This window comes from Zosterops lateralis, assembly GCF_965231275.1.
Source record: "Zosterops lateralis genome assembly, chromosome: 1".
Taxonomy (NCBI): domain Eukaryota; kingdom Metazoa; phylum Chordata; class Aves; order Passeriformes; family Zosteropidae; genus Zosterops; species Zosterops lateralis.
Window position 1 is genome coordinate 119,341,780 of NC_139762.1, and position 12,160 is coordinate 119,353,939.

Genomic DNA, 12,160 nt, shown 5'->3' on the forward strand with positions numbered 1-12,160 from the left:
CAGAGACATGGAGAATGACACTTTCCAGTCCTCCCATGGAAGAAAATTCTTTCCAGCATACTGGGGAAGGAATTCCATGTGCAGAGTTTTAGGCACTGAGGAGTCCTAATATCACTTATTTGACACTTTAAATCTTAAAATTTTGAGCAAAGGAAGGGAGTGCCACTATAACAGTCATCCAACATAAAGTCAGGAGGAAGCAGAGAGGTCCATCCTTCATATCAGTGTTCACTGCAAGGATTCACTTGGCCAGGTTCAGGGAAATTCAAAAAGAGCCCACTGCTGGGATTGTGCTTGCCCCTGGCCTATTCTGAGTCCACAATGAAACCCCTCTGTGAGGTCACTTGACTGCTTATTATCCACACAACAGCTGGCTTAGGAAAATCACCATGTTTGGTCCTCCAAATTCTTGAGAAGACAAAACAAACCACCACTATCTCTTCTAGCTGGGATATCAGGCCTTATATCTTACCACATCCCACTTCTCTCCCTCTGGGCTAACCAGCATCCAGCACCCTCTGGAAGGGTTGCTTTCACAGTCCTGGAGCTCTCAATCTCCCAACAGCTGAATGATTTAAAAAAGCTCTGTTGGTCCAGCAGTCAGTATCTCTGAGGAAGCTCACACTTAAATAGAACATCACTGAAAGACAGGTTAAGGGTAAGTAGACCATATAGCCATGGTCTACTACTGTGGTCATGTGTCCAAACAACACAAACGGGTTAAATCAGCTTTGAGAGATGCAGCTGATAAAAACACCCCTAGCACAAACTTTGATAGAGACTGCACCAGGCAGTGCACAGGCATTAGGGATGTAGAAACACTCCTCACAGCGATATTTGTGCACCAAGGGGTTTTGGGAGGTAGAATTCCCTCCTGTCTTTAGAGATAAGGGTATGGGAGGAGAGAGAGAGTGGCATCAGGGTGCATCTTGTTCCCTGTGCTCAGTCATGTGCCCTGGGTGCAGAGACCAGACCCACCCCCAGAGCCACTACAGGTGTCACCTGCTGCGCTGTGCACACAGCCGCGCACAAACAGACACACACAGACCGACGGGACACACGAGCTGGTCCAGGACATGTCCACCGGGTTCCTGACTAATGAGCAGCATGAATCTTCATGTGGAAGTTGTAATCCTCCTGCTCAGGGAAGTGCTGGCCACACTGGGAGCACGTGCCGCCCCTGTCCTTGCTGTGCGTGCGCCGCACGTGGCTGTCGTGCGCCGCGTGCGAGGCGAAGGCTTTGCCGCAGTGCTTGCACTTGAAGGGCTTCTCCCCCGAGTGCTGCCGGATGTGAGTGCGCAGGATGCTGGATGCTGTGAACGCCTGGAAGGGCAGGGATCATCGGAAAGGAGATGGAGTTTTTGCTTTCACATGTGTAAATCCCCACCTTCAGCTAACCCAGACCCCATCGGAAGCATGTTACCCTGAAAATTAAGTCCTGAAATAGCTCACATCCTTAGGTAAGTGGAAAAAAATAATGAAAACTCCCAGCAATGAGGAATCAGAAGGCAACAGCTATTGCTACACAGATGTGGCTGAGTATAGGGAGATAAATGAAGCTCAGAGAAAGATTTCTGACCAAAGACACCAGTAAATATCTTCTATATGTCAGAGGGAAGAAGTCAATACTGCCTTAATTAGCTTTGCAGCTTCTTAATGTTTGGGAAACATAATGCAGACTTTTCTTCCAGTTTTTGTTTTTAAAGTTAAACCCTTTGACCATCTCGGGATTCAGCTGCTAAAATTCATCCATGCAGTCCACCATACATCATTTACAGGTTCATTTTCCTTGCTCCATCATACTCTTCTCTTTCTGCAGGTAAAGTTTCCAGCCTGTTCACTCACCTCTAACACATTTGAGTAGCAAAGTCATAAAGACTTCTCCATTTGGGGATAAAACTCTCATTAAAACTTGATCAGGACTGTTGTAGGGTTCCCCATTTTTTCTTATCCAAAGAGAGACAATTTCAGGCCCTTCGCTATATGCAGACCATGCAAAACAAATACTCTCTAGTAAGTTTTCACAGCAAAAAGCAGTACACCTTAGATACCCTTTCACTAGGAACATTAGAGCACAAAAAGATCACAGACTCCTATGCATAAGTCCTTGGGGAAGTATATCAAGGGCAAAAATATGTTTTGGGGAGAGAATGGTGATGTTGACCCAGCACTGTTCCTTTAATCTCACCAGGTTCCTGAAATAAGTGACCACTGATTTCCAGCAAAGGAACTGGAAAAGCAAAGCCACTGTTAGAGGTACAAGAGGAAAAGAAGAATCGTAATTGCATAGGAGGAGCAAACGAGGATTCATTAAAACAGACCCTGATTTTCCAGCCTCAGAAGTGCTGGCTATGTCCTAGGATAGCTGCATCCTGCAGCCTGAGGACTAATAGTTTAATCTGATCCAATCCACAACAGTCCAACCAGAACTGGCTGGGGACTGGTCAAGTGTCCCTAGAGATCTCTTTACAGAGCAGCCTATAAAGCTTAGCCACCTCCTTTTGTGATCAGAAGATTAAGGACGATATTTCATCCTAATCTCTGCATACAAGTATGTTCAGGATCATGGGGAGACAAAAAAATATAATAGCCAAACGGAATTTCCTCTAAGATTCTTTACAGCAGGACACTTCAGCTTTGTGTTAGTCCAGCCAGTCATAAACAAAACTTCTCTCTTTACAAAATCAGGAGCAGGGGTTTCTGCATTGCCTGGACACTCCATGGCACCTGGAGCCCAACCAATATTCATCTTCCAGCAGCCTGTGAATCCACATGCTGTCTGCTGCAAGAGCTGTCAGCACTTTCACAGGGACAGCTCACCTGTATCATCCCTGCTGTGATGAGTAATAACAGCAGAGCACATCTTTGATCAGGGCTGTATGGTTCTCTTTCTGTTATTTTTTAAGTAAAACCTCCATGCCCATCTGCCCATCAACAGCCCTGATATTTCAAGGGAAGCATGCACAAATTCATATTGTGCAGGTTCAGTTTATAGACCAAATCTGTTTATTGCAGTCCAGAAGCAGAGTCAGTAACACCAAAAATTACCTATCTGATGAAAAAGTGGGATACTGGATCTAGCTGCATGCTTTGGATGGTATTTGAAATGCTCTCAAGCTTCCCTAGACCTTATTTCTGCAGCAAATCACTGAGCTGGGATGAACCACAAATTCCATGTCAGATGGAGACCAGAGCCTGTTTCTTCAGTCTCACCCAGTGCTGTCACCTTACCTCACAACTGCCCAGAATATACACTCCCCCTTATCTGGTTACCAGTGCAATACAAAGCATTTTCTTGAAAGAAAGCAAAGAAACAATGCACAGAGCAGAGGGAGGGATGAGGCAGGGCTTTGCCTTACCTTGTTGCAGTAGACACATTTGTAGGGGCGCTCCCCAGAGTGAACCCTCATGTGTTTGTTCAGGCTGGAGGATTGAGAAAAGCTCTTCCCACACACAGAGCACTGGGGACAAGAAAAGGAATAAAGTTAAAAGGAAGCATTTAACTGCATAGTTAAAATGAAAGATTAAGTACGTGGATGATGTGCACATTTTTAACATATAATCTAGATATACACATGTATTTATGTATTCATCTGTAAACTACAACAGTAAATTTAAGCTGCAATGAATTGAAATACCCAGAAATTTGAACTGGTTTTAAGAACAGATTTACCTGCATATGTACATATATATATATATTAAAATCATGCAAAATTTCAAATAACTTGTGTCAAAATTGTTTCAATAAAAAATTGTTATTTTTCAGAGCAGATCATATTGATTTTTAGTAATAAAAAATCTGAAAAATTCTGTAAAATCACTTAAAAATATAAATCAAGACCCAGTTTAATTTTTTTTGCCCTAAAAGATAAACTATCTAAAGAATAAAATTATGTTAAATTTAACAAGGTGAGGGAAAGGAAAATGAATTAATTACATGGTATATAATACATCATATTTAATGGAATATTTTTTATCTGTTACTAATTCCATGCAGATATTCTGACATTGTAATAATGCCATTTTAGTTATAAAATAGTTTTTTGATATAAAAAATACACATTGTAAGATGATCTATAAAATAGATATTTGGAGAAATTTGAGGACTGATTTAACTGTGCCATTTCAAGCACTAGAACTTACCCTTTCCTTTATTTTTTATAAAAAAGTCTGATTTTCCATTCCCTGTGTTGCTAGAGAAAATTGGTGCTAGAAAAAAGGTATTTGGTGCAGATGAGCAAAGCATCTCAAAGATATGCTTTCATCAACTGAAAATCTGCTTCACACTGAATGTAAGCTCTGTTTGGTCCAACAGACACAGATAAAGCTGTGGTCGGTTCTCAGACCGAAGGGTGGGAAACAGACATTAGACATCTCTCCCCTGATCCTGGACAAGCCCAGCACTTTTAAACGTAAGTTAACCCCATACTGTGTAAGAAAAGGGGCAACACTCATATGTGAACATCCAAAAAGCCCAGGAGAAATTTTGCTTCTTTTTAAACTCTCACTGACACTGTGATTATTTTGGGTTTTTTTGTTGGTTTTTTTTTTTTTTTTTTTCCTAACCCTAAATCCATTAAATTTCTTTAACAAAGCATTGCTGCACTTTCTGAGCAGTCCCACCAGGAAACTGAAAGGAGGAGGAATGTGATCAGCACCTCACCTGGACCAAAAAAAAAAGACTTATTATTGTACCCTCAGAAGAGACTGAAGAGAGACCCGGGAGCAGGCTCACCTTGTGAGGTCTGTGCTTTTCGTGAACGTGGAGAATATGGATCCTCAGCCTGTCTCGTTTTTCAAAGGATCGGTCACAAAGGTGACAAGGAAATTTGCGGTCCCCCTGGTCCACGCAGCGGGTGTACTTGAGGTGTTTGTCCCGGTAGTACTTGTAGGCAAAAACTTTGCCGCAGCGCTCACACTTGAAGCTCTCCCCGGCTTCTGTACAGCAGAAGGGAAAGTGCCACCTCTCCGTTACACCACGGCAAAGGGGGTTCAGATCAAGTCTGCATCCTCGTCAGAGCTGGGAGCCCTACCGGGAATTGTAAATCTGAGAGGGCAAAGACTGTAAAGGGATGTTGGCAATATTAACAAAATTCCTGCCGTGTCTCCTGAGCGTTCGCAGTGCTCCCCTCGCCTTTTTAAAGGAGGGGAACAAACCAGAGCCCACAGTCTGGTAAAATCATTCGGTTTAGCTACTAACTTCAGCAAAAACAGGATTTCATCCTGGTATATCCACAAATAGCAAGAAAGCATGTGAGAAAACAACTCAGAGTCCTACATAATAACTTCTCCCCGTAGGGAACCGTTGTGAGATATTTCTTATCAAGAATCGTCTGCAGATTTTACCTGCCATCCCAAAAGGAAAAGTAATTTTGCACACCTTTTCTATTAATTTCCAAATAACTATCGAACAAAATAACACATTTATTTAGATTTTTTTTGTGTGTATGTATTTCAATTCATTTTTAACCACTGAATTTAGAAAAAAAAACTGCAGAACATTTTCAGACGCTTATACATCCTTTTCTGTCTTAATAAAAGTAGTTTTAGGTTAAGCCTTAAGATAAAACGAACAATTTAGCATCTGTCTGAATTAGATACTTTAAGACAACAGGTACAGAATTTTCCATGCCAAATCGTCACGCCATTCTCCTTCTCTCCCTTTCTGCTGCACCCGGCTGACCCATCCTTTCCCGGCTCCAGCTCTTCCCGCATTGGCAAGAATCTGTTTTCTCCATACATAAGTTGTGCTTATAAGAACATCATATTTTCTGTACATTACGAGTGGAACTACCCTCCCCTCACCCTGGCGAAAATGCATTTCTTTGGCAAGCAATAATGGCATTACGGGATCGGAACGACTTCAGACTGCCCCATTTACTGAGAGCGTTTATGACACGAAAGTCAAGCGTGCAATCCTAAGATGAAACAGGACCAAAACTGGAATAAGCCCGAAAAGCCCATCTCCTCCCGAAACGAGACCCTGAACGAGGGCGCTGCGGGGCCGAGGCGAGCTCAGCCCACGGCCACCAGATGTTTTACAATCGTCAGACCAAACAACACTTTAAACTCCCCGAGGAGCCTTCTCTCCCACCGCTCACCCAGCACCGCCTCAGCGCAGGCTCTGGCAAGTCTCTGAAATAAAGCAGCTGGACAAAGGTGATGCCCGTGTTTCTTTACCTCCCTTGGTGTGAATCTAATCCAGGCCAGGCACACGTCCGTGGGAATTAGGGGCAGTGTCGCCCAAAGGATTGCTGCCAGGCTCACCTTCGGGGTTCTGCGGGGCTTTCTTCCCCTCTGCCATGCCCTTCAAGCTGATGGGGATGCCCAGGAATTGCACGTAGCAATCGCCGTACCACACCAGCAGCTCCTGCTTCGGGAAGATTTCCTTGCAGCTCTCGTAGAAGATTTGTCCCTGGCACTGGATAGCCGTCAGATTCTGCTCCTCGGGGAACCTGGCGCAGTTCACCAGGGACATCCAGTTGCCGGCGGCTCCCTTCCCGTCTATAAAGTGGCTCAGACTGCCGCATTCAAAGATCTGGAGAGGAGAGGGAGAAGGATCAGGTGTGACCGCACACGGGCCGCTCTCACCAGTCCCACCACCCACTCCGGGCCCCTCATGCAGGTGAGAGGGGACGCCGAAAGCCTCGGCCCGACCCGCCGGGGCTGCGGGGTGAGCCCGACGGCGCCTCCGCTACCTCCCACATCAGCGAGTTGTCGTCGTAAGTCTTGATCTCGCTCGTGTTGACCACTTTGCCTTGGAAAGGGCCGAAGCGGACTCCTTTGGGGATGGGTTCCGTACAGAAGACCCCGAGCTGGGACACGTCCCCGTAGGCCACCCGGAGCACGGCGAGCCCTGCGGGGGACAGGGGGCTGAGCGCGGGCCGGGCGGGCGGGCACAGCGCGGGCGGTGCGGGCCCTACCTTCGGGGAGCTGCAGCGAGTCCCGGTCCAGCGGCGGGGCGGCGGAGTCAGCAGCGCCTGCGGGACAGGAACCCCTTCTTCAGCACGGCAGAAGCGGTCCTACCTCCCCGACACGGGCCGCAGCCCAAATCACCGCTAAAAAAAAAGCCCGACGTGCCCCCGGCATGGCCCTTCAGCCTGGATGCCTGAGTCTTTTTTGGGTCTGTACCCGAACCCTCCCGCACACCTGGCTACAGGGAGCGACCCGCCGCCCGCTGTCACCCTGTGCCCCTCTGGCCGCCGTCGAATTTCCCCTTACCCGAGCTGGCGGGGGCCAGGCGGAGCCCCGAGATGGCGTGGAGATTCCCGGCGGGCTGGCTGCTCCGGAGCGCCCCGTAGAGCACCGCGTTGAGCTCCTCCTCGGTGAAGTGGTACCTGTAGCTGTGCCCGGCCGCCCCGTCTGTCCCCGGGCTGCGGGCGGCCCTGCGCGGGGGGCTCGGGCACGGCGGCGACAGCGACCCCGGGGCCTCCGTGCCCAGGGCCGAGCCCTCGCCGGGAGGGAAGGGCGCCGGCAGCCGGGTGAAGAGGGGCAAAGGAAGGCTGGGGAAAGGGTCGGTGGGCAGGGGCGGGGGCTGGCTCAGAAAATCGGGGACCCTGCTGAAGGTGAGGGGAGGCAGAGGCGGCGAGGAGGAAACCAGCCCGCCCAAGGCTTTCAGGGGCTGGAAGAAGTCGAGGGCCGCCTCGAAGTAAGAGGCGGGAGGGAGGAAAGAGGGGTAGTAGGAGGAGAGGTCGGCGGGACTCATCCCCAGAGAGTCTCCGCCGCCTCCGGGGATCGCCTGGCCGGCCAGGGACAGAGCCATGGCGGGGAGGAGAAGAGGGATCTGTGGGGAAGCAGCAGGGGGGCAGACACCTGGGCGCTCCCTCTGTGGGGCGGGACGGAGGTGGCGGAGCCGCCCGCGGCTATATCGGCCCAGGAGCGGGGCGGGGAGGGACGGCACGGGCGGCGGCCCCGGGGGTCGCACAGCCCCTGGGCGGGGGGGCGGGGGTGCTGCCCCGACAGGCACGGCCACCCCGGGGCGGAGCCACGGCCACTCAACCTCGGGGGAGGGGAGGGGGCGGTGGTCCGGCCTCCCGGACCCACCTTCCCCACAGCCGGCTCTGCCCTCCGCCTCTCCTAGCCCCGGCCCGGGGGCTCTGCCCTCCCCAGAGCCGGACCCACCTGCTGCTGGAGGTCAGGGTTCTGCGGGCAGCCGTACGGCTCCCACACAGTGTCTTCGGGTGCGGTTTGAATATGGAAAGGCAGAAAACGCCGCTGAAACTCCAGTGACCTGGACACACTGCAGTCACTGCAGGCTTCGCGGGCACTGCTGAGGTGCTTTTACTCCAGCCCGGGGCTTCCTGTTAGGTGCTTAGCAGAACACTGGGCTCCTGCTGGGGTTTTCATGGCTCCATGAGCGGGCCTGTGCTAACCTGCCCAGGATGGGAGCAGAGGAAGACATCTGGCCCTTGCCTCCTGCACAGGTGCTGTGTGATCCTCCCGTCTATGATTTCATCGCGGGTTTTTATAGGGTTTCTCCTGCCTTCCTTCCAGATTGACACATGGCAAAATTGCAATGAAAAGGGGACTTGGAAGGGGCTGGTGGTAACTAGGGGCCCAGGTGTTCACTTTGCAGAGTGTCATCCCTGCTGGTGCAGGGAGATGGAGAAATCTTCAGCCCAGGACAAAACGCCATCCAGCGTGTGTTACTGTAGAGCTCCCTCATGACTAGCTCATTCCAGCCTGGGTGACACTGCACATGCAGGTGTGGAGGGAAGGGACAGCCTGGGCTCTGCTGCACTGTAGAGAGCTTGGGGACTTGCACCCATGGGTGTCTCAGAGAAAGGCAGCACAGGGGTTCCTGGGGCACAGCATAGCATGAGCCAAACTGCACACGGACACAGTGGGGAACACAGTCAGCCTTAGCTCTGGAATTTGAAATGCCATTTCAGGGGTTATATTTGGTGTGCTATAAAAATTAATTAGCATAGCTCCATGTGATCCTGTGTAAAATATTGTCTTCATCCCAAAGAAGGGATGTGTTAGGAAGCACTTGAACCAGCCCCAGACAGAGAAGCCTCGCTCCAGACACAGTCACTGCCTGCACTTGACCAGAGGTGAAGCTATCCTTTCAATCCTGATTTCTTATCTGGCCGTAATGAAGTGCTCTGAAATAGAGAGTTTGAGAAAGGATCACTGGCTGCCTGGGGCAACGAGGAGGGTGTTCAGCCCTCATTCCTTCAGGCACTGCAATTCCTACTTACCACAAGCTTTCATTTGCAATCTCCCTTTTTCACTTAGGACATAAACACTAAGACAGCAAACACAAGCACACAACCCCACTGGAGAGAGACACAGAGCTGATCCAGTCACCCTCAGCTGCCAAGATCCTTTCCACAGCCAGTCCAACACATCTCTGTCCCCAAAGTTGAGCAGAAACATTTCTGTTGTCTGCATTAAATGTATGGGGCTAATTCTCCTACCTACAACCTCATTTGCCATCCCAACCTCTGCCAGACAAAAGTACTGAATACACCAGGGAAGCTAATATGCACACATCTTAAGGAGAAAGTAGGAATCAGTAGAAAGTAGAAATCCGTAGCCTTTTAAAACTTGCTTGAGGTAGTCCCTTAGCTTAAATGGTCTGATTTTTTGGTTGTCTTTTCAGTTTTAATTTTTTTTTTCTAATTTTGTCTGCTTTGTGCCAAACCTCTGTTATTTGTAAAACAGAATTGATGCTGTAGTGCTTTAGGAAACAGTTCAAGCCAGGCATTTCAACACAACTTTATTGATGCATCAGTAGCATAAAAGTAGTACCAGCATTAACCTGATTTATGGGAACAAGTCTTTGAGCTCTGATTGCACAGAAAAGTTTGAGTTACATTTAGAATTTAAGTGCTGCCAGATAATCTGGAATCTTTTGACTATACTGTGTCCAGGTATCACAGGAAAGGAAGAGAGAGAGGGACTAGGGGAGACATGCTCACATTAGAGGTTCAGGAGAAATGAAGTCAAATAAGTACAACATGAAATTTTAAAATTCTCACCATTAATTAAATTGAAGAGGAGGTTAAAGGCATTTAGTGCATTAAAAAAGTCATGACCTCAGGGAGAGGCTTGGGGGAAGCAGAAGGGCAGCCTTGCAGGTGCACCCTCGTCAGTCCAGTCAGCACTGTGGATGTATGGATAGCTCCAGCCTAGAGGGCCTCCCTTCCCTGATTTTATGTCTTATTACAAAGTAATCAGAGAAGTCTGTTAGCTTCCCTTCCCTGCTGCAGGATTTTAGAGTGTATTCCTTCTTTGCAGTGATGTACGGATGCATTTTAAAGGCAAGCACCAAGGGACATCTCTGCAGGCTGCTTGCATAGCATTCAGTCACCTCCCAGTTTAGACATGAAGGAGTTCTTAATCAATCTTAACACTCACTCTGTATCTCCCTTACTCCAGGTTTAAAGCAGCCTGCCTCCTACACATTCCAAAACACTCAAGTTACACCTATGAGCATCCTCATGGTCCCCCAAAGACCACAGTGCCACAGCATTCCCTGATGCTCATCTTCCCACATGTGGGCTCCTTGTGCCCCAGCACCTACACTGATACTCAGCTGCAGCAGGGTCATGGGAATCCCAGCAATGGCACCAGATGCTGTCATGGAAATAACCTGAATTGCAATTTAGATGAGGTCAGAGCAAAAATAGTTTATTGCTATGGCTACAGAAGAGGATAGGTAGCAGAAGAGTAACTGAATTTGCTGGTGGAGTATAAAAAAAGGGAAAACAGATTAGGGTGATTCAACTTTCCTTTTCCTGTATCTTGAGATAGAGCAGCATTTTAATGGTGTTACTATCAGCTCTGTGACTTCACAAAAGTAATTAATTGCTCTCAACTCATTCCAAGTACACTGAGAATAGACAATTAACTGAAAAATGCATGCACAAGAAAAAGGTGGGGAAGGCAGTCTAAAACTTGGATCAAACCAATCCTGTCACAGAGATGCAATCCTCTTCCCTTTATTGGGGTGGGCCACTGAGTGAACACACAAGCAAGGGCAGGAATATCTGTTCTTGTGTTTCAAAGACACTTTGCCAACAGTTTGAAGGGAGCTGGATAAATTACTCCAGTCAGGATCACTATGGGACCTACCAGCATCCTGAGAACTTATAGAATGAAGGGATAAAATGAAGTATAGTCTGAAATTTGGATGGGAGAGACATTTAGGAGAGATAGGAGAGTTTCCCACTTTTCCTGCTTTGTCTTCTCAGGAGTATCTCCTGGGGAGAAATCCCTGGGCATATCAGAGAAGTTGGAGCAGCTTCACCACCCCAGCAGTTGTATGGGACTGTGGGAGTATCTCAGTTTCCCCAGTCTTTGCTACCTTCTTCATTCTTAAATGAAGTTTCAGTGAGTGGCAGTTGAGTAGTTTAGGGCACATTAAGTATGAACTGAAATATTCCAAGCAAAGTTCCTGCTGCTGTGTGAATGAGCTTTACCTCTGGCTGTCTGGTGGAAGGAGGGTCTGAATGCTCTCTCAGCTCCTTTCTCTGCACAGAGCCCCCCTTTCATCATGGAGTGTTTCTGCCTTTAATGCCTAACTTCAGGGGAGGTGGGGAAAACACCAATCAGATGGCATTCAAACTGTCACTTGGCTTGTCCCTTGTGCCCAAACTGCTGCTGTTTTTAAAGTCAGAATCTTTTAATGATCCATAGAACGATTCCAGCTCCTTAGGGATGGAGAAGTAACAAAGCATTCATCCCATTGGAGCAGGGAATTATCTGAGCATCCTTGGACACAGTAACCTCTTGTGCTCCTGACAATCACACTGGCTGAATCTGGGTTTTCCTGCCCACTCTCCCTTGTCCATGGTAGCATTTGTCTAATGACAGCAGCCATGGTTTGCAGGTTCACCCAGCAGCAAAGGTGAGCACAAATGCAAGACACACAGACACAGGATGCACATGCAGAGGACACTGACATGTTCAGTCACATAGACTGCCATGAACAAGGTGCTTCCCTCAACCTCACCCACTCGTGGGACCCATGTAAGAAATAAACACAGCTAAGTTCCCACCTCTTCTTTAACTGGTAGAGCTCCATGTTCACTGATGAAAGCACATCCTGTCCCTCTCTCTATGTTCACAAACACTGGTTCATGGGTGGCCTCACTCTGGGCACAGTCCTTCTGCCTGCCCAGTACCCCTGCCCACAGTCCCAGCCCTCACA

At 48.4% G+C, this 12,160-nt stretch overlaps 1 protein-coding gene across 1 annotated transcript; it reads right to left on the minus strand.

Moving 5' to 3' along the window:
* Positions 1-1,095: 1,095 nt before the first annotated feature.
* Positions 1,096-7,762, minus strand: PRDM14 (PR/SET domain 14; the record flags this gene model as incomplete). The annotated part of the gene is made up of 7 exons (XM_083876650.1): positions 1,096-1,323; positions 3,360-3,461; positions 4,736-4,938; positions 6,268-6,538; positions 6,699-6,856; positions 6,924-6,980; positions 7,222-7,762. The coding sequence occupies 7 exons, from the start codon at positions 7,760-7,762 to the stop codon at positions 1,096-1,098; spliced, it is 1,560 nt and encodes a 519-aa protein (XP_083732776.1).
* Between the last annotated feature and the right edge of the window lie 4,398 nt (positions 7,763-12,160).